At 35.7% G+C, this 22907-nt stretch overlaps 1 protein-coding gene across 2 annotated transcripts in view; it reads left to right on the top strand.

Moving 5' to 3' along the window:
- The window catches only part of LOC104853267 (transmembrane protease serine 11E), a 129315-nt gene that overhangs the window by 82229 nt on the left and 24179 nt on the right, over window positions 1-22907 (top strand). For both annotated transcript variants that reach the window (XM_010611172.2, XM_010611173.2), the window contains 6 exons: window positions 3189-3310; window positions 5849-5916; window positions 8971-9134; window positions 18911-18949; window positions 21532-21709; window positions 22538-22797. In XM_010611172.2, coding sequence (XP_010609474.1) covers window positions 3189-3310; window positions 5849-5916; window positions 8971-9134; window positions 18911-18949; window positions 21532-21709; window positions 22538-22797 — 831 coding nt within the window. The remainder of the gene's footprint in view (window positions 1-3188; window positions 3311-5848; window positions 5917-8970; window positions 9135-18910; window positions 18950-21531; window positions 21710-22537; window positions 22798-22907) is intronic.

Below are 22907 nucleotides of genomic sequence, written 5' to 3'. Positions count from 1 at the left end.
CCATGACAAAATAACCAAGGCAAACTGAAAAAATCTGTTGCAGAAATATCTAAATACAGAGGAAGGTGATTGGATTTGTAAAAATATTACTTTGACCCTTACTACACAAAACTCAGCTTAAAATTCTGTGTGTAGTCTGTGTACAAATCTTTTGCAGCTCTGTTTTTGATTCTCTCTAATTTGGATGTCAGAAGGTAAATCTGTCATTTAGTAACATCATCGCAAGTTACAGAATCACAAACCTGCTAGAAATTATGAGCACACTCATATTCCTTCATATTTCATTATTTCTGTGTCTATACTGCCCGCATTTAAAAATAACTAGACGTACCACAGAATTCTAGAAACTAGGAATATGTTTTTAAAACTTACTGGCCTATTTTAAGTCAACGGAGCAAAATAAAATTTTGAGTGTAGGCAGTTTGTTTACACAGTTGAGCCATTTGAAATTGTCCACATTTGACCAAGTTTCATTGTATAAATGACAATTTAAAATAATTTAATCTAGTAAATAACCCCTAAAAGCCAGACCAAAGATTACTGAAGGATCTGTTATCCTATTTGGTGTGTGTGTGTAATTATCAGCTACATCAGTACCACTAGAGGTCATTTTAGAAATACAAACTTTAAAAAATTTTTAAATTTTATTAGTACACATCTGCAGTTCATGCAGTTATCTTGGGGAGTGACTATATGTACATACCACAGCTTGTTTCTTTTTTCAAACCCCTTTTCCCTTGCCTTCCCTCCCTCCAATTCTCCTATCCCACTTTTTCATTCTTGTTGATATTACTAATCATATGTTATGGTATATAATGTGTACGTTAATTGAGGTTATCGGGTTTCTGTGCATGGTATTTCTTTATTCTTCCTATTTTCCCTTCCTCTCTTTCCCACCCCTCATGTTTTTTTCCCTTGGACCCCTTCCCTAGAGATCCTTCACTTTGTCCCCTTCTATCCATTCTTTATTATTCTTTTTGTTTGTGCTTTGCCTCACTCAATGAGAGACGCCATACAGTAGTTAAGCTTGTGTGTCTGATTTATTTCATTCAGCATTATATTTTCCAAGTGCATCCATTTTCCTATAAAGGTCTCAAATCTGTCATTCTTTATAGCAGAGTAGTATTCTGTTATATATCAATATTGCATTTTCTTTATCCAACTCTCTGTTGATGGGTAAACAGGCTGTTTCCGGGGTTTAACTATTATGAGTTGTGCTGCTGTAAATGCTGGTGTGCATGTGTCATTAGAGCATGATGCCATAAGCTTTTGAGGAAGGTATTAGCAGGAGGATCACTGAATGACACAGAATTTCTGAATTTAGTTCTTTGAGAAATCTCCATACTGATTTCCATAATGTTTGCAGTAGTTTGCATCCCTACCAACAGATTCTTAGATCCAACTTTAGACCCAATGTGTTAGCATCTGCATGCTTTACAAGATCCACAGGTCAACCATTAGTACGGTATGGTTTGAGAAGCAGCATCGGAGAACAGTGATTTCAGCCCCACACAACTCCACAAAGATATTAAAAAATGCATATGTAGTGTAGCAGTAGTTTTGAAAGATAGCGACATTATTTTTCAATATTCAGTAAATTAAAAAACTTACCTGAAATGATGCATTGTCAGGGAGGTTCCTGCATTTCATGCTACCCTGGCCATTCATAGCAGAATCATTCAGGAAAAGGGAAGTGAAAGGATGGTAGAAGGGCAAAGCCTCCCTCTGTCTTCACTAAGATCATGATCACGAGGAGGCTGATTTTCAGGGTCTCCAGTCTGACACTTTCTTCACATACTGCCTCGTAGTGCCGGGTCTTTTTAAAGATGTTGGCTTCAACTTCATTCTCTGACCCATCAAGTCTCCTGGATGAGTAGGTGGCTCTTTTGTTATTTATCAGCCCTGTTTGCATAAATTTTATATTTAAAAATCCCACAGCTCAGAGTGGCATTGGTTGTATTTTACTTCAAGAAGCAGTATGTAAAAAAAAAAGTCTGTGCTTTACTGGTTAGGAATTGGCTTAATTCTGTGTTTTCTGGCTGTGTCACATGGAGGTTCAGCAAAATATTTACATTTCTCAGGTTGGAACCCCTAAATATGGACCTTAATGCCTTCCCATCAAGTCATTGCATATTAAGTGAGATACATAAATATGCCTGAGACACTGGTGCTTGAGGGGGCATCTCCTTTTCCTTTGTGGATTAAGTGAAGAGGAAAAGAATGGGAAGGAATAGAGAGAAGAGAGACTGAGATTGGATGAGGACAATCCATTTTCTAAAATAACTATCTGCAACTCTCTTGGACACTATTGTATTCTGAATGTCTGTCACAAGAGAGTAGTCAGCATTACTATTTATTGAATGAATAAATAACTCTCTTAAGTTTCTGTCCTTGTTTCATGTATAGGAAGGGAGAGGGAAATTTATACAGTCCTAGGTCATTAGTAGGCCCCAAATGTGGGATGCTTAAATTGGGTTGGGAATAGAGGTAGCAGCTAAGGGCTGTACAAGACATCTATAAAGGTGGTGGGAAGAAATCAATGGAGTGACAAGGTAGCCTAGTGAGGTGACAGAGCCCCTGCAGGGCTATGTTTTCTTTTCTGAATTCCTAGTAGTTTAATTTCTGGTTTTATCTCTTCAGCTAAAACAGATTTCCTCACACTAGGTCCTTGTGACCAGAATCTACATGTCATTTACTGAATTGGAAAGAAATCTGCTGTTGAAACATTTTTTAAAAAAGCATTTAACCTGCTGGGGATTTAGCTCAGTGGTACCGCGCTTGCCTTACACGCGCAAGGTCCCGAGTTTGATCCCGGTACAAAAAAAAAAGCATTTAACCTTAGAAAGAGTCTAACCTATCCTTATTTATGTGCTCAGGTAGCATGACTTGCCATCATAGTGGTTTGTGCAGGAATGAAAAACACATGAGTAATCGCCCACACCACATATTTGTAAAATGGCCCAGGAGCACCAGGTATTTCTTACAGTTTTTACATGCTGAAGCATGATGATGAACGTTGTTGTCTTTTATCCTGAGATAAGCCTGGAGAAAGATGATGAAGACAGTATCCTGGCAGAGGAGCATTCCTTCCTGTGTTAGTCTTTCTAGCAACTGCCAAATGGAATAATAATGGTACTGACATGCATCTGATAAAAAATTATTATGGGTTGTTGTCTTTTTTCTTGTAGATCAAAAGAAGACCTACAATTACTATAGCACGTTGCCATTTACAAGTGACAAAGTATATGATGAATTTGGAAGAGAGGGTTCCAAAAATTTCACAGAAATGAGCCAGAGAATTGAACTAATGGTAAGCAGTTTTCAGAACTTTTAGAGCATTTGCTGTCATCTTTTATCATGTATTTTGGTATCCTAGCTTCTATAAAACTCATTCAACTGATCCTTGCATATTTTTGCAAAATGGTAAGAGGCCATACATAAGGACTATAAAATAAAATTAACACTATGTGACTTAGAAGAGTGTGTCTTTCAACTCTGAGCCAAGTGTCAATTAGTCATTCATTTATGTCCCTCCTACTCACAATTTCTTAGCAGTTGCCACAGCCTTGATTAGTAGATTCAGGAACTCTGGGAATGTGAATCAGATATGGTGGTTGTACCATAGACTTCCTAACTAAGAGACCCTGAGCAAAAGTTTGCCAAGATTGAAACCATTCAGACTCATACATGAATAGGGTTTTATCTTTTCAAAATATGTAAACAGGGACCAACTTTTGCTACACGTTTCTACAGGAATCCCATGCATATGTACATGGGTATAGATATCTTTCTATCCTTAGCACATCAACATTCATCTTAAGGGTTGAATAAAATATATTTTTCAAAGTGTCTTCCAGTTTTAATATCTTGAATTAGAACAAAATAGAAGTGACTTGTATTCATTTTTCTTTACTATGATGGAATATCAGAGGCCATCTACTTCATCAAGAAAAAAGGCTTATTCTGGCTGATGGTTCTGGAGCTGGAAGGTCCAGAAGCCACATGTACTGTGGTTCTCTTACTGGCAGAATCTCCAGGAAGCACAGTGCTACACAGCAAACAATGTGAAGCATGTGGGTTTCTTCTGCTCTCTCCCTTTCTTCGGGACTCAATCATGGGGCTCTACTCTAATGATCTTAACTAGTCTGGATCATTTGCCAAGTGCCTTATCTATTAACACCACGGTCAGTTTCAACTTACACATTTTAACACCTCACAGTGAGGTTTAAGTTTCAACACAGGAAGTCTTGGGAGAAACACAAATCATATCAACAATAGCACAGCCATAGTCCTCCCCTCTGACAAACTGTTGAGTACAGTGTAAGCCAGAGGATTTGGTTACCTTGCTGAAGCGGAGGTCAAATCCTGGTTACACCTGTATATGCAAACAGCAAAGCAGGAGCATCTATTAAGAAACTCTTCTTTAAGGTAAGATATAAATATATTTGTAAAATAAAAATGAAATGGAATTTTAAAAGTAAGAAACAGTGCAACTATTTTTCTTGTTTTTTGTGCCATTCACCAAATTCAAAATTTTAAGCTTCAGATCAATTTAATCTAAATAAATGTAGATAGGACTCTTTAATACCCCAAATATTAATAATATTTTTGAAATTAGTTGATAAAATAAAGTGTTGAGTAAAAGTGTTCAAGAAGATAACTATTTAGAGGACCTAGTTTTCTTAAAATTGTAGAAACGGTACTTGGACACAAAGACTCAGGAGTCCATGAAATGTAAGAGTCATCAGAATGTAATAGCTGTGTGCAGTAAATATTATATAAATAATAGGAAGTCAGGGTCTAAAGGTGTAGGGGAAGTGGGAAGGGTAGGGGAAAGGTAATAAGGGAAAAGAAAAGAGAAAATGAAAAAATGGAAATAAAGTGTTTGTAAATGGGGAGGGTATTAGGGGGTAAAGGGAGGGCAGGAACAAGGGGAAAAATGAGAACCAAGACCTGTCATGTAAAGGTACAAGATCCCAGTAATGAATGTAACACTACTGTATAACTAAAATGTAGAGAACACCAACCTGTCATGTAAAGGTACAAGATCCCAGTAATGAATGTAACTGTACTGTATAACTAAAATGTGCCAATAAACTCAATGGGAGAAAAAAACCTAAAAAAATATATGTTTTATTATATATTGCATAAATATATTATATAATACATTTACATTTATGTTATTTTGTAAATATACAAAATAAAACCCAGAAACCCTGAAATGTTTACTTACCTAAACTCCTAATTTAAAAAAATTAAGTTCACTAAAAGTATTACTTATAATAATGAGAAATACAGCTAAAAATACATTCTTCTATCTCAGTAGCATAATGCTCACACGTGTTTGTAATGTATCCCAGCTCACACGGGCTTTCTCAGAGCATTTCAGGGCCGATGTGGGTTTACATTGTGCCAGGATACTGGCAACTTTTTTGTTAGTTTTGAGAACTGCATGACACTGCTACGCACCCATTCCTGAAGTGTCACTCAATGAAATTTCATTTTTTCTGTCTACCTAGACAAAATCTCCTTATTTCAGAAATACTGACCTTTGCTTTTCAAAAGACAGCTTGGTATCAAAGTTAAAAAAATTTTTTTGAATTATGTTTTTTCTCAGTAATATAGCAGAAGTCACTTCCGATCACACTCTGCCTCCCCAGCTCCTTTCAAGCATAAGGCAGAGGGCAGCAGGAATCCCTGGGCATGAGACCGCGGAAGTCTTCCACAGCACATTGGGAACATCTGTCAATGTTTTGTCTTTAAAAAAAAATTTCCATAGAGCTTTGAATCAACTTGTTGAATAGCAATAAATTGTTCTTGCTGACCCATTTTCAATATTTTTGAACAGGTAAAGCATGCATTTAATAAATATCCACTAAAGGGAGAACTTGTCAAGTCTCACATTATCAAGTTCAGGTATGTAGACCTAAAATGCTGACTTCTGCATTCCATTGAAACCTTAGGCTATTATATTGGTCACAACAAAAATATTTTAAGTTATTGATGACATAATTCTATTCAACAAGCATTTGCTTTACACTTGTCCTGTGTAAGTCATGGTTATCAATGTCCCCTACTCATCCTCTAAATCTGATAGTGAGCATTTGTAAAGTGCTTGCTAGTTACAGAGTGTGACTGTGCCTATGAAACAAAATTATTATGTAGTGATTTCACACACCTCCTCTGGCTCAGTTGCAACACCCTACATAAAATGGGGTAGTAGAGATTTGTCTTTAGCTCTTGGTTCTCTTCTTTATCAATTTGTTTATTTTCTTCTATTCTACCTTCTCATACTCCAAATGAATCGCAAATCTGTTGATAAATGGACAAGTTCAGAATATAAAATGTTAAATAAAATATTACATGTGGCTATTAAATAATACATTTTCTTAAAGAAAATTCCTTTTTTTTTTTTTACAAAAATAAGATAAGACTGCAGTATTATTTGAATGACCAACTTCCCAGTCTGTTACTTACCTAACATCTCTGGAGCATTGCCGGACCCCTTTGTTCTATGCTCCAGTGTCTGAGATAGAGTCTGTCCTTGGATCTGCTTCTACTTTTCCAATCCTTAATTTTCCCCTCTCTTAGTGGCTTTATAAATATTGGAATTCCATTTTTCAGCCCCATTCTGTACTACTTTTCTGGTTTCTATCATTTATACTTGTCCATGCACATCTCCACAAAGAAGTTCTGCAGAAAATTCCCTGAAGTAAGGCAAGCACAGTCAAACTTCAGAAACCTAGCTGCCTCCTTCCAGGCTCATATATTCTACCAGTCCTGCTTTTCAAGTCATTGCAGTTTGCGTGCCTCTTCATTCCAGTAGGTTTCCATGCTGATTTTTATTCTTTCCTCTAGTGCCACAGCAGTAAATTGTGTGAGTTTCTTGGGATCGCGTAGACAGTTTTAGACATGTTAAAATATGAAGGGACAGTATGAGCCTGAAAAGTGAGTCTGACTTTATGAAGGTTGAAGAGATTTAGCTGAAGATCTAAATTTGCTCACTATTAACTCAAAATATGAGAAAGAATGAATGTAGATTTCTCAGCAAAAGGGAAAAAGAGGATGATAAAGATAGCTTAAGAAACAGTATTTAAGAGGATGAAAGAAAAATAGAACTGTCTGAAATAGAAAAGGAAATTTCTGAAAGAGGCATCACTGATGCTAAAGATAAGAATCTTCAAGATTAGCTGGATGTGGTGGCACATGCCTGTAATCCCAGCACTCGGGAGGCTGAGGCAGGAGAATTGCTGTAAGTTCGATACCAGCCTGGGCTATATAGTGAGTTCTGGGTCAGTCTCAACTCCATAGTTAGACCCTGTCTCAAAAGCAAAAAAAAAAAAAAAAAAAAAAAAAAAAAAGAAGAGGAACATGTTACATGTTCAGCAGCAACAGACATTCCTGAGACAAGTAAATAACTGCTGGAAGAACCCACTGGAGAAGACAACCAGAAGCCATTCCTCTGCCACTGCAAAACAATTGTCTGGGAACGGAGGAGAAGAAGTAGCCTGGAATGAACTACATATGAGGCGAGTGTATTGATCCTGTCAGGAAGGTTTGCTGTGATTAAGAAGGTGGGATATGAATTGAATAGTGTGGTACAGAGGCTTTTGTTTGTTTTTAATCAGAATACAGCTAATTCAAGAGAAAGAAGAAGGAATAAATAATGGATAGTGTAGGCTTGCTGAGCTAGTGAGAGGTTTGAGACAGAGTAGATAATAGTTATTTTCTAATTAGAAAAAATATAAAATCATAAAAATTCATATAATGCAATATTATATAAAATAGAAAGCAAAAGCCTCTTTCCCAGGACCTCCAACCTCAGAATAACATGTCCTTAGCAATTTATTGTAAACATTATTCCAATAACTATATAAAGATCTATTCAGTTGTTTTTTGGGGGGGCTACCAGGGATCAAACTCGGGTCCTTGCGATTGCGAGGCAGGCAGCGAAACCACTGAGCTGAATCCCCGGCCCAATCTTTTCAGTTCTTTGACTATATAGTACAGTATTTTACTAAAAGTATGTGTCAGTACTAATTTAGCCAATGCCCCATTGATGAACACTTTGGTTGTTAGTTATTTATGTTTAGAAAACAAGGTTACAGTGAACATATTCCACATGTGTCCTCTTTGTACCCATGGGTGTATTTGAAGATTTATTTTTCTAAAATGGCAAGTGCTGTCAGTGAGGATAAATATTGAAATTTATAGCAGATTAAAAAATCTCACTTCCAAAGGATAAGGTTCTCACTCATTACTATTTATAGTTTATGAGAACAGCATTGTACGGTGATGAATAACAGTGTTTGGGAACTGACTGTGAAAGGAGGGACTGAGTAACCAGTAAAGTGAGACCAAAGTAGTATAAATGGTGGTAAACCTAATTAACGCTTTCTCTTGAAAAGCACTGTCACAAAAGCCCTACAATTTGATGAATCTTTCTGAAAGCCTTAGTGTTAAAAGTTGTTGAAGAGAATCTGAGGCTTACTTAAGAGAAGTCAGTGGATTTAACTCCCTAGAATTAAACTCCGTAGCCAAATGCACAATTATTTTGTATTTACCACACATTTCACTTGGTAATTTTGAATGTTGGCAAGATAAGTGTCTTTTTATATCAATAAGCATGCACTTAACTATCAGTGGTTTCGACACTATGAGCCTACTACCTTACCATCAGGGTGGTTCATTTGGCGTTTCTGTACATAGTAAACAGTAGGAATTTAGAAGCAAATGCTACGGCGCTCTCTCTCTCTCTCTCTCTCTCTCTCTCTCTCTCTCTCTCTGTGTGTGTGTGTGTGTGTGTGTGTGTGTGTGTGTGATAGTACCATAAATCAATGAACTAACCTTCCTCAAACTCCGTTTTTTCCTTCCTTCCTTCCCTCCTACCTCCCTCCATCTTTCTATTTATCTTTCTCTCCCTCCCTTCTTTCAAAACCTCATTCTTTTGCCTTATTTTTTGGTTCACAGTCAAGAGGAACATGGACTGTTGGCTCATATGCTGCTCATTTTTAAAATTCGCTCTACCGAAGATCCTGAAACCATTAATAAAATTATTCAACATGTTCTACATAAAAAGCTGAAAAATGCAGTAGGACCCCCTAAGGTTAATCCTGATTCTGTTGAAATTCAAAGTAAGTTGATTTATCTTATGTTTTTATTTCTCTTACTTAGAAGAATTCTATATATATTAGATTTGGGCACTCATTTTAATTTTTCAGATGTCCATACTTCTGGGGTTTGCTACAAACAGGAAAGTCCCTTGAAAGTAAACTTGCCCTAATAAAATGTCTTAATCCTTAGAAAGACCCTAAACATATGCTTTCCATGCAAACTAGCCATTCATTTTGGGGCAGATTATTTCATATTTGGCTTTATACTTTCTCTACAGAATACAATTATAAATAGAGAAATTTTCTTTATATATATATTTTCTTTTTCTTATTGCTTCTGTTTTATATTTTGTGAATATAATATATCGATGGAATGGCTCATGCCTCTATACATTTGCTTTTACTTTTATTTTTCATGAAGTTTTGGTACTTTTTGGTTATACAGTACAGTTACATTCATCGTTGGGATCGTGTATCTTATATGATGTATTTTGGTTCTTATTTTTTCCCCATACACCTGCCCTCCCTTCACCTTCTCCACCCTTTCCTACTTACAAAGACTATGTTTCCATTTTTTACTTTTCTCATATATTTGCTTTCCCCTTCTTTCCTTTCCCCTACCCTTCCCACTTCCCCCTCTCATTTAGCCATTTTTTTCCTAGTTTACACTCTCAATTATACCATTTGAACCTTACACTTTTAGTTTTTCAAACCAGAGAAACTATTTGGTATTTATACATATGTACTATCTATTTCACTTAAGAGTATGGCCTCAATGTGCATCCATTTAGATATAAATATCTCTAATTTCTCATTCTTTATGGATGAGTAGTACTCTATTGTATAGAAAAACCACATCTTCTTTACCCAGTCTCCAGGTGATGGGTAATTAAGCTGTTTCCAAGTTTTAGCTATTACAAACTGTGCTGCTATAAACATGGGTGCACATATATCACTGTGGTATGATTCTTTGAATTCTTTTGGAAAGATACCCAGCAGAGGGATAGCTGGGTCAAACAGGACCTCTAATCCTAGTTTTCTGAGGTATCTCCATTTTGATTTCCACAGTGGTTACACCAGTGTGAACGCCCACCAACAATGGAGAGGGTTCCTTTCTCCCCACAACTCTAGCAGCATTTGTTATTGGTTGATTTCTTCATACCAGTCATTCTTTCTGGGGTGAGGTAGAATCTCAGAGTTCTTTTCATCTGCATCTGTTGAATGAGCAGTGATGTTGAACATTTTTTATATATTTATTTGCTGCTATTATTTGTTTGTCAGAAATATCTGTTCATTTCAGATACCTAGTTTTGAATCAGGTCTTCATATTTTGGGGGGTCTTATTTTTTTGAGTTCTTTTTATATTCTACATAGTTGACTTTTGTTAGAGGAATAGCTGGTAAAATTTTTCCCCACATTGTAGAATGTCTCTTAGCTCTCTTGGTGGTTTCTCTTCAAGTGCAGAAGCTTTTTAATAAGATGAAGTCCTAGTTGTTGATTCTTTGTGCAAGTTCCCATGGTGCTGAGGATTTATTTGTTCATAAAGTCTTTTCCTATGCCAGTGTCTTTGAGTTCTGCCTAACTTGTCTTCCAGCAAGTTTAGTGTTTCTATTATAATATTTAGGTATTTAATCCACTTGGATTTTAGTTTAGTGCATGATGAAAGAAAGGGGTCTAGTATTTATTTTTAACAAGTTGAAATTCAGTTTTTCCAACAACATTTATTAAAGGGGCTATCTTTCCTCCAGTGAGGCTGTTTGGCTGCTTTGTCAAAGATGAAGTAGTTGCATATGTCAGTTGTTTTTGCATCTTCTAATCTATTACACTGATCTTTGGGTCTGTTTCCTTGCCAGTACCATGTTGTTTTTATCACAATGGCTTTGTAGTAAAGTTTCATGTTGGGGATTGTGATATCCCTTGTCATGCCTTTGTTGCCTCAAATGGCTTTTGCTATTCTGCACTTCTGGTTACAAATGAATTTTTGGATTGCTTTCCCTAGTTCTTTGAAATATACTGTTGGGATTACAATCAGGATTGCACTGAATCTGTATAGCAATTTTTGAAGTATGGCCATTTTCAATATATTGGTTCTTCCTGTCCAGGAGCAAGGGATGACGTTCCATTTTCTTATAACCTGTTCAATTTCTTTTTTCAGAGTGCTAAAGTTTTCAGTATAGAGGTCCTTTGCTTGCTTTGTTAGACTGATTCCTAGATATTTCATTTTTTGGATGCTATTTTGAAAAGGATTGTTTCCCTAATTTCTCTCTCAGTGAGTCTGTTGTGTATATGAAGGTTATTGATTTTTGAGTATTGACCTTGTATTCAGGTGCTACTGAATCTGACAATTAAGTCTAGAAGTCTTTTGGCAAGAGTTTTTTGGGGTCTTGTATGCATAGTATAATATCTTCAGCAAATAATGATAGTTTAATTTCTTCCTTTCCTATCTTTATTATTTCAGTTTCTTTCTCTTGTCTAATTGCTGTGGCTAATGTTTCCAGAACTGCATTGAACAGGAGTGGTGGTAATGCTCATGCTTGTCTCATCCCTGATTTTAGCATGAAGGATTTCAGTTTTTGACGATTTAATATATTGTTGGCTGTTGGTTTTTCATGAATAGCCTTTATCAAGTTGAGATACATACAGATAATCTATTTCAGTTTTCTGCAGGGTTTTTTTTTTTAATGAATGGGTGTTGAATTTTGGTGAATGCTTTGTCTGCACATATTGAGATGATCGTATGGTTTTTGTCCTTGACTTTGTTAATATAATATATTACATTTATTGATTTATCTATGTTGAACTATTCTTGCATCCCTGGGATAAATCCAATGTGGTCAGGGGGTATGATCTCCTTGATGACCCTCTGTATTCTGTTAGCCAGTATCTTATTGAAGATTTTTGCATCTGTGTTCATTATTAACATTTGCCTGTGGTTCTCTTTTTTGGTTGGGTTTTCCCTGGTTTTGGAATTAAAGTAACTCTTGATTCCAGGAATGAAACTGGAACTATTGCTTCTCATTCAATTTTATTGAAAGTTTAAAGTATAGTGTCAATAGTTCTTTAAGTTTTGTAGAATTCATTAGTGAAGCCATCAGGACCTTGGCTTTCCTTTATTGGTAAATTTTTAATTATGTTTTCAATTTCACTAATTTTAATTGTGGTTTTTAGAATTTTTTTATCTTCTTCATTCAACTTTGTTAATTCATATGCATCTAGGAATCCATCCATTTCTTCTGTCTTTTCCATTTTATCAAAGTACAGGTTCTTGAAGGTAGGTATTGTTGGCCCTCTGGATTTCTGCTGGATCTGTTGTGATTTCACCTTTTTCATTGCTAATTGCATGGATTTGAGCCTTTTCTTTCCTTTTTTATGACAAGGTTGGCTAAGGGTTTATCAATTTCATTTATTTTTTCAAAACACCAACTCTTCAATTCATTCATTTTTTTGTGTTGTTCTCTTAGTCTCCATTGCACTGATTTTTGCTCTAATCTTTATAATTTCCTCCTTTGTATGATCTTTGGGCTTCTCATGATCTTCTTTTTCTAGGAGATTAAGATTCAGCATTAGGTTGTTTATTTGAGTTTTCTCTGTTTTCCTAGTTTGGGCATTCACTGCTATGATTTTCCCTTGTAGAACTGCTTTCATTGTGTCCTGTAGATTCCTGTATGTTGTATTGGCACTATCATTTATTTGTAAAAACTGTCTAATATCTTCTTTAATTTCCTCTGTGACCCATTGGTTGTTCAGGAGAGTGTTGTTCAATTTCCATGTGTTTGTGAATTTTGTGCCATTTCTTATGCTATTGATCTCCAGTTTTATTGCACTGTAGTCTGATAATATACATGGGATAACTTCAATTCCTTTGCAGGTACTTAAACTTGTTCTATGAGCTAGTATGTGGTCTACTTTGGAGAATGACCCATTTGCAGCCAAAAAGAATATATATGCTGATTTTGTGGGGTGGAACACTCTTTTGATGTCTATTAAGTCCATTTGTTCAAAAGCTTAATTCAGTTCTAGTATATTGTTGTTGATTTTTTGTCTAGATATCCTGTCTATTTCTGATAGTGGGGTATTGAGGTCCCCACTATAATTGTATTAGTGCTTATTTGGTTTTTCATGTCCCATAATATTTTTTTGTAAAGTTGAATGCAGTAGTATTTGGTATACATTTATGATTATCATCTCTTCCTCTTGGATTGTTTCTTTTAAGATAATACAGTGATCTCCTTTGTCTCTTTTATCAATTTTGGTTTGACATTTACTTTGTCTGCAAAGAAGATAGCTACTCTTGCTTTTCTCCAGGTTCCTGTCACATGGAGAACTGTTTCCATCCTTTTACATTCAGTCTATGAATTTTGTTTAACTAAGTGTGTTTCTTGTATACAACATATTGTTGGATTTTGCTTGTTAATCTATTCTGCCAGTCTATTTCTTTTGACTGGTGAATTGAGGCCATTAACATTGATGGTTATAACTGATATGTATTGACTTATCATTGTCATATTGTCGTCCTGTTGTTTGCTCTCTTTAATTTTTCCTGCTCTCCATTTAATTTCTTACCTTGCCTAATGGATTTTCTCTGTTGGTCCTCAAGGTGTTGTGACCTTCATTGTCTTTTTCTAGAGTATTGTTTAGAATTAAGTGAAATAAATAAGTCACCCATGTGTAAATACTGAATAGTTTCCCTGGTGTAAATAATTTGCAACAATGCATAAGATTCTAATAATATTACTGACATTTAGAAATGGGAACAAAGGAGCTAAAGGTGTAGGGAAGGTGGGATGGGTAGGGGAAGAGTAAAAAGGGAAAAGAAAAAAATGTGAGATAATGAAAAGATGAAAATAAAGTGTTTGTAGATAGGGACGGGAGGAGGGGGTGAAGGGAGGGCAGAGGTAAGGGGAAAAAATGAGAATCAAGACTTGTCATGTAGAGGTACAAGATCCCAATAATGAATGTAACTGTACTGTATCCCTAAAATGTACCAATAAACTCAATTAAAGCTGAAAAAAAAAAGAATTGTTTGAAGTACTAGTTTGGTATTCATGAAGTTTCTCAGGTGTTCTTAGTCACGGAAGTTTCTTATTTCCTCATTAATTTGAAAGACAGTTTTGAAAAACCACATCTTCTTTATTCAGTTTTCAACTGATGGGCAAATGGGCTGTTTCCAAGTTTTAGCTATTACAAACTGTGTCGCTATGAACATAAGTGCACATATATCATTGTGATATGATTCTTTTAATTCTTTTGGAAAGATACCCAGCAGAGGATGGCTGGGTCAAATGGAACCTCTAGTTCCAACTCTTTGAGATATCTCCATGTTGATTTCCATAGTGGTTGCACCAGTCTGCACTCCCACCAGCAATGGAAAAGGGTTCCTTTTTCCCCACAACCCCACCAACTTTTGTTATTGTGTGGTTTCTTGATAGCAGCCATTCTTTGTGGGGTGAGGTGAAATCTCAGTGTTATTTTCATCTGCATCTCTCCAATGACCAGTGATGTGGAACATTTTTTCCTATATTTACTTGCTGCTTTTGCTTCTTTGAGAAATGTCTGTTCATTTCAGATGCCCATTTTTGAATTTGGTCTTTATATTTGGGGGGGCTGATTGTTTTGAGTTCTTTTTATAAAATGGAATACTACTCAGCCATTAAGAATGAGAAATTAGATTCATTCATAGGAAAATGAATACATTTTGAGGATATACTCCTAAGTGAAATAAATAAGTCACATGTGTGTAAATACCGAATAGTTTCTCTGGTGTGAAAAACTATAATAGTACATAAGATCCTAATGAGATAATTGACAATGTGAAATAGGAAGAAAAGGGCTAAAGGTGTAGGGAAAGTGGGAAGGGTAGGGGAAAGGTAATAAGGGAAAAGAAAAAAATATGAGAAAATAAAAAAATGGAATTAAAATGTCTGTAAACATGGAGGGGAGGAGGGGGTGAAGGGAGGGGAGGGACAAGGGGAGAAAATGAGAACCAAGACCTATCATGTAAAGGTATAAGATCCCAATAATTAATGTAACTGTACTGTATACCTAAAATGTACCAATAAACTCAATTAAAATTTAAAAAAAAAGAATGACAGTTTTGTAGGCTACATTAGTCTAGGTTGGAGGTTGTTTTCTTTTAGGTCTTGAAATACCTCACTCCAGGCTTTCCTTGACTTGAGGGTGTGTGTGGAAAAGTCTGGGATTCTGATGGGCTTTTCTTTGCATGTGATTTGTATCTTTTCTCCAACTGCTTGTAGAAGTTTGTTCTTCCGCTGGATTTCTGGGGTCTTGATTATTATGTGTCTAGGAGTAGATTCTTTTTGATCATAGCTAGTTGGAGTTCTATATGCCTCACTTATTTGTATGCTAAATTATTTTGCTCTGCTTGGGAAGTTTTCTGTCATTCATTCTGTAAACAGTTTCTTTTAAACTGCTTTTAATTTTTTATTTTTTCTTCTTTTGTCATTTGTAATATTTCCTGTTTTTTCATGGATGCCTATAAGTCCTATATTATTCTTATTTGTGTCATCTAGGAGCTGTTGGGTTGATTTCTCATGGTCCCTTATTATTTTTAAGATAGTTCTCTTTCCATGGTCACTGACTACCATTCTATCTTGTGTATCTGATATTCTGTCTTCAGATTCTCACTCTGTTGCGTATACTTTCATAGTTTTTTTGTTTTTTTTTTTAAGTCCTGGATATCTGTTTGAATCTGTTTCATGGATTCCATTTCTTTCTTATGTTGGGCATTCATGGTTTCCATTTCTTTCCTATTCTGAGCATTCATGGCTTCTATCATGGTCCTGAACTCCTTCTGTTTTGTTTTGTTTTTTAATCTGTTTCTGTTCTAGAGTCTCTAATCATGTCTTTCATTCTATTCACCATCTCTATAGTTATCTGTGAAATTATTTCTGTTTTGAATTTTTCTAGAGCCTCATTAATCTGTTTTGTTACTTTTTGGGCTATCAGTTCAGATTGTCCAACTTTTCAACCTTGTTTTTATAAGAATTTGCCTTTGGTTAGCTGGAAGTCTGTGTTTGTGCCTTGCTTAAATGTTTTCTCATTTCTGTTTTTGTTGATACTCTCCTTAGTTTAATTCCTGGATTAATACTTCAATCTTCCAGATATAGCTAATGTTTAGGTTTTGGGTATTTTATAACTCTGAGACAGTCTCATTTTCATAATACCAGGAAGAACAACTGATTAGATCAATCACAACACCTTAGCCCAAGTGATACAGTCAGCAAAACAATATCATCAAGCACAGCTTAGAAAATGACAGTTTGTGGTAGCTATTAATCTATTACCTTTAACCATATGAAATAAATTAAAATCAAAGATAAGCCCAAAATATGTTTACAGTGAATGGATTCTTCAATATAGAAACTTTACTCTTTATAGTGGGGACTTAGAAGGAGTTGGGGAGAGAGAGATAGATAGGTAGAAGGGGGGAAGATTAGAACTGAGACCAGAGGACACAGGAAGATCATTCAAACTCTAAGAAATTGTTGAAGACAAGAGGAAAAGACAGAATGAAAGAACAAAGTCAAAACTAGAACAACCTATTAGCATAGGGAAACTAGAAACTGTATTCACTTTCCTTTGAAACTAATGACAAGGAAAAAGAGACAAAAAATGAAAAAGAGAAGAAATGCAAATTAGGGCAGGAATAGGAACAAAAAGGGAGATGAAAAATACTGTGGGAGAGTGAAAGAGTGAGTGAGAGAAAGAAAAGAGAGAAAGGATAAAGAAAAAAGGAGGAATTTGAAAGAAGTAAGAAAAAATAAAAAATTAAAAGCAAGAGGAAAATAAAAGATTTAAGTAAAAAATAAAAATGAAGGTCTTCCTTCAGGGTATGTCTCTGCTGTCACAATAGACAAAGTGGGCAACAGTGTGCAGATCTAAGTCAATTAGTCTCAGCAGGCCAGCAGTAGAACTCTGAGATTCAGGTTGATTTCTTGCTGCAAATTCCAGGTTCAGCTCTCTGACCTCCTGCAAGGTTGAACTCTGCAAACTTCTAGTGCAGGTTCCAGCTACCCTTACCCTTATGATAGTCCAGGTTCTGATGGGAGAAGGTGATCCCTCCAACATACCAAAAACATTGGTCTGGTGTCCCTTTATTGCACAGATTCTCTTCACTTTTCCAGTGGGCTTCAATTTCCCTCAAGGATTCTGAAAGTGGCCCTCTTTGCATTGTTCTGTTCTGCTCTATCTTTTGGAGCTCAGGACAATGGCCTTTATGACCCCATGTGCCTCTGTGGTATGGATCCAGTTATCAGCACAACCAGGAGGCCAGAAGCGGTGCATGGTGAACTTAAATCGTACTTCCTTGGAATCTGGCTGAATTCATACACATTGTGGATCTCAGGATCTGCTTTATGAATTTGCATTGTGAATGATACATACAAATAAAATGGCAAGCAATTGTGTCTATCTGTTCATCTTACATTCTGCTCCATTATCCTGTTGGACCTCATTTTCAAAGCACAAGTTACAGATAAAATTTTTAAGAATTTCTCTACAGCAACAGTAAAGCATTAAAATAAACACCAAGCCATTCTTAGCATGAGGCCCAGTGTGGGCATACAAGTTACACATCTGTGAAGACCATCTTGGCAGTAGTCCCAACATATGAGGAGGGCTTTGCCTAGGAAGAGCTTAAGCAAAGGAGAGAGAGAGAGAGAGAGAGAGAGAGAGAGAGAGAGAGAGAGAGGGAAGTTATTTAAAGCAAAGAGATCAAAACTGTTATTCTTAATAGTAATTTGAGTGAAACAATCAATTCCTTATGTTTTTTATTTTCCCCAGAAATAACTAGATGGAGAAAGCCAAGGGGGAAAAAAGAATTTCTAGAATACACACTTTCACAAAGTCATTGCTATTAAATAATAAAATAGAAATTAACAGACTAATATATTTGCATTGAGAACATTTATCATGCCATGTTCAAAGAAAGTATTTTTATCATTGTATATCCACAAAACATTAGAGCTTAGTTCATTGTGTGTTTGTTGTTTGGGTTAGTGTCTGCATAGAGTTAGGGCTATACTACTGAGAAGACAACAAATAAAAAATTATTGGCTTGAGTTAAATGACAATTTGATGGCATACTGTCTTTCTTTCTTTTTTTTTTTTTTTTTTTTTTTTTGTTTTTGGTACCAGGGATCCAACTCAGGTCCTTGTGCTTGTGAAGCAGGCAGCAGAACCACTGAGCTAAATCCCTGGCTCAGCATACTGTCTTTCTAAAACCACAGCACAAAGACAAATTAAAAAGGGATAATAGTGTTTTCAAATGTGTGTGAAGACCAATTTTTAGAGATGCCACTTGGATATGTTTTACAGGTCGGACTGTGCCTAGGATCTGAGTACAATAGTCTGAAATAATGCTTAGTAAAAGTATTACTTCACTTAGGGAGTAAATACTGTGGTTTACATAGATATTTCTAAAGGAGGGGCTGAGGACTAATAGAGTTTTATTTCCTGGTATAAAACTTCATATTCTTGGACTTTTAATACAAAACAGCTGAATAATAATTACTGAGGAGGGAAACAGGAATTTCCATTATAAACATGCTCCCTTTGACTATTATACACATTAAAGTTTAAAGTGCACTGTTCTTGTCCTGTCTTCTCTATAAAACAATGAAAATTTGATGTCTATGATAAACTTTGTTGTTTTCTTTATAATTTAGAGCTATTGGCTTATAAAGGAATTTAGCAGACTTTTAGTGTTTGAAATATTCAGAGGCATAGTGTAATTCTGATGTGCTGACCTAATTCTGTACCATTTCTGTGTATTTCAGAAATCAACACGGCAGAATCAGACAGCTATCTGAACAATTGTAAGTTTAATATATTTATTAAGATTGTGTTACCTATATTGTCAAAGTGCTGACTCCAGGTCTAGTCTTTCCTTTGCCTACTGCAAAGTGCCCCACCATGATTCAGAGAAGACATTTACTAGTTATGGAATCAGTAATACTTCATTTATCTTTAAAAATAGAAGGAACTGTGTTACTCACCAGTTAGGAATGTTTATTAAATTTATTAATTTAACTATGGAGCCAAAAGATAATCCCATTACATCAATGACACATGTCTTTGCCTTATTGGGGGCCTACTATTGCTAGACAATAGAGACACACTAGGACAAGATACAGTCCTGGCCTAGGGTGGCTCATATGCTGACTACTTTCAGAAGACTAATGTATTGAGGAGAGCATATTGTTCCAGAGTCAGCCAAAGGTGCTTTTATTGCCCAAAGTAGCATGTACCACTGTACCATTTTCTTTCATGATTGCAGGTGGTAATGCTACTGAAAATATCTAATATGTGTTAGGCCAGGGATCCTGCACAACATTCTTTACATTTATTGGTACATTTAAAGCAAACAATACAGCTACATTTATCATTGCAATCTTGTACCTTTAAATGGTATATCTTTGTTCTTGTTTTCAACCCATGCCCCTGCCTTCCCTTCACCCCCTTCACCCTTCCCTATTTACAAAGACTGTTTCCATTTTTTCACATTTTTTATTTTCCCTTATTTCCTTTCCTCTACCCTTCCCATTTCCCCTTTAGCCATTTTCTTCCTATTTCACACTCTCTATTATATCATATATCATAATCTTTGTTCTTGTTTTCAACCCATGCCCCTGCCTTCCCTTCACCCCCTTCACCCTTCCCTATTTACAAAGACTGTTTCCATTTTTTCACATTTTTTATTTTCCCTTATTTCCTTTCCTCTACCCTTCCCATTTCCCCTTTAGCCATTTTCTTCCTATTTCACACTCTCTATTATATCATTTGAACCTTCTTTATGTTTTTAGTTTTTTGCACCAGAGAAACTATTCGGTATTTACTCAAGTGTATCCTATTTATTTCACTTAAGAGTATAGCCTCAATGTGCCTTCATTTAGCTATAAATGTTCCTGCACAACATCCTGTAATGCACAGAACAACTGCCTTCTACAAAGAATTACATGATTCAAAATGTCATTGGTTTCACAGTTGAGAAACCATGCTATAAATAATTCTGAAGGAAAAATTATATACACACATGAATGCACAAATACAATATATACAAACACAGAGTGTGTTTTGTTGTTATTGCTGTTGCTATTGTTGTTAAGAAGCATCAAATAAGTTATAACTAAACCAGTATGGAGGCAGGGAAATTGAGAAATCTTCCCTGGAGATATTTAAATCTTGCAAGATGAATAGGAATTAACTATTGAAACAAGTAAAGTCTACAGAAAGGTAAGAACATGAGAAAACATTTGATACTCAAACACAAAATATGAGAAAATTGATATGTGGTAACAAATCAATGCTTAAAACAAGTTCTGTTATTGTGAATGGTATTGTTTTCCTAATTTCTTTCTTGATGGGTTCATTATTGGTGCATAGGACTGCTATTGATTTTCATGTGTTGTTTTTGTATCCTGCTAAATTGCTAAATTTGCTTATTAATTCTAGGAGTCTTTTGGTGCAATTCTTTTGGTTCATCTATGTAAAGGATCATGTCATTGGCAAATAGCAATAATTTGGCTTCTTCCTTCCAATACTTATCCCTTTTATTACTTTCTCTTGCCTGATTAGGGTTTTGGATATGCGTTAGTTACTTTTTTCTTATTGCTGAGACAAAATACCTGACACCCAAAGTTAAAAGGGAAAGGATTTATTTGGTTTACAGTTTTTAGAAGTTTCATTCCTTAATCAACTGGTTCCAAGTCAAGATAGCTAGGGCAACAGTTTGTGGTAGTGGAAGTCAGCAAAAGCGACAATGGACTTTAACAGTGCCTTTTTGCTCCTTTTATTTTATTCAGACTATTGGGACTAGGGCAGTACTACCCCAATCACCCACATGTAGTGGTTTAATAATCACACACCCTTAATCCTGGCATACACACTCTAGATTCACCCACCTATGATGGCATGAGGCTTTGGGTGGACATCTAGACCTAAACCATAACAAAGTACTCTATTGAACAGGAATGGTGAGAGTGGACATCCTTGCTTGATTCTTGATTTTAAAGGGAAAGCTTTCAGTTTCTCCTCATTTAATATTATGCTAATAGTAGGTTTGTCCTAAATGGCTTTCATCAGATTGAGATAACGTCCTTCTATTTTCTTCAGATTTGTTTAAAAATTGTATGGGTTCTCTTGCTGAGAAAGCTGAGATACAAAGAAATCAAAGAACAAAATAAAAGATAGACAATTAGAAATGAGGAGATAGATATTTGGTGAATGAGAAGGGGACTAAGAGAGATTGGAAGGCAAGGGGAAAGGGACATTAAAAAAAAGTTAAGATGTGTCATGTGCATATACTAACTTTGCACAATGAAATGTTTTCCTTATATACTAAAATATGTACTAGTAAACAAGTTTTAAAGAAAACAAAACAACTGTCTTTCTTTGGCAGGCTGTGGAACCCGAAGGACTAAATCTGTGAGAGAGAGTGTCAGGATTGTTGGTGGGACAGAGGTAGAAGAAGGAGAATGGCCATGGCAAACTAGTTTGCGGTGGGATGGGATTCATCGCTGTGGAGCAACTTTAATCAATGGTTCATGGCTTGTGAGTGCTGCTCACTGCTTTCAAATGTAAGTCCTAAACCCTTAGAACGATTGGAGTGAGCAATGGGGACTGTTTTCCACTATATATTCATGAGTAGGTATTGCAAAAGAGAGCTGAAATATCATGACTCTTAGTGAGAGGATTTATGTTCTGGAATCAAAAATGGTGTCAAAATATGTTTCTATAATGAATTATCCATCAATAAACATATGATAGTTTGTTAAAGAAAGCACAAACTTTTAAAGTCTTCTCCATACTTTTAGGCTTGATATTAAAAAGAAGAACTGAGCATCCAGTGAATATCTTTATTGGAGTAGAGGCTAGGCAGATTGTAGGATTGACCTCAGGGGGGAAGTTCCATGTAGGAAGAAAGCTAAATTAGATATGAATATATTGGGAAGTAGCAAATTATAAAACTGAATATATGGATTAAATCTGTTATAACAAATACAGAACTTTTAAACCCAGTGTTAAATATCTACAGGATGTAGAACAGTGTGCTTTGTGAGGCAGGTGGTGGCACCACTGAACTAAATCCCCAACTAAATGTAGTTTTCTAATTCTGTATAGAATATTATTTCCATATGGACTTTGGAGTCACCTTCGCCCTATAATACCAAAGGGCCATAGGGTCTGGAGTAGGTGGCCTGGCATTTACAACCTGACACATGTGCCACGTTAGCTTTTCTATCTGATTTGCCCCTAACCCTGATTCTCAGATTAGAAAAGGTTTATTTTTATAAATAGAAACTATTACTTTAAAAAGAAAACATAGACAGCTTTGAAGTAAATTATTTCATATAAATGGTTAGGTTGGTTAATAGAGGAATTTATTCTTAATTTTTTATCCCTAGGTATAAGAACCCAGCCAGATGGACTGCTTCCTTTGGAGTAACAATAAATCCTCCAAAAGTGGAAAGAGGCCTCCGGAGGATAATTGTCCATGAAAAATACAAACACTCATTGCATGATTATGATATTTCACTTGCAGAGCTTTCTAGTCCTGTTCCTTATACGAATGCAGTGCATAGAATTTGTCTCCCTGATTCCACCCATGAGTTCCTCCCAGGGGATGAACTGTTTGTGACAGGATTTGGAGTAGTACAAAATAATGGTAGGCATTTAAAGAAAAATTCAATCACAGTGGCTTAATTTGGGGCTCCAAGGCATTTAAAGAAAAGATTGTTTTTATGCTGAAACATATTCGTTGTTTGGTTATATGGA

The sequence above is a fragment of the Fukomys damarensis genome, unplaced genomic scaffold (genome assembly GCF_012274545.1).
Source record: "Fukomys damarensis isolate Sample0158 unplaced genomic scaffold, DMR_v1.0_HiC HiC_scaffold_35, whole genome shotgun sequence".
In the NCBI taxonomy this organism is placed as follows: Eukaryota; Metazoa; Chordata; class Mammalia; order Rodentia; family Bathyergidae; genus Fukomys; species Fukomys damarensis.
This window is presented reverse-complemented; position numbering and strand designations above follow the sequence as displayed.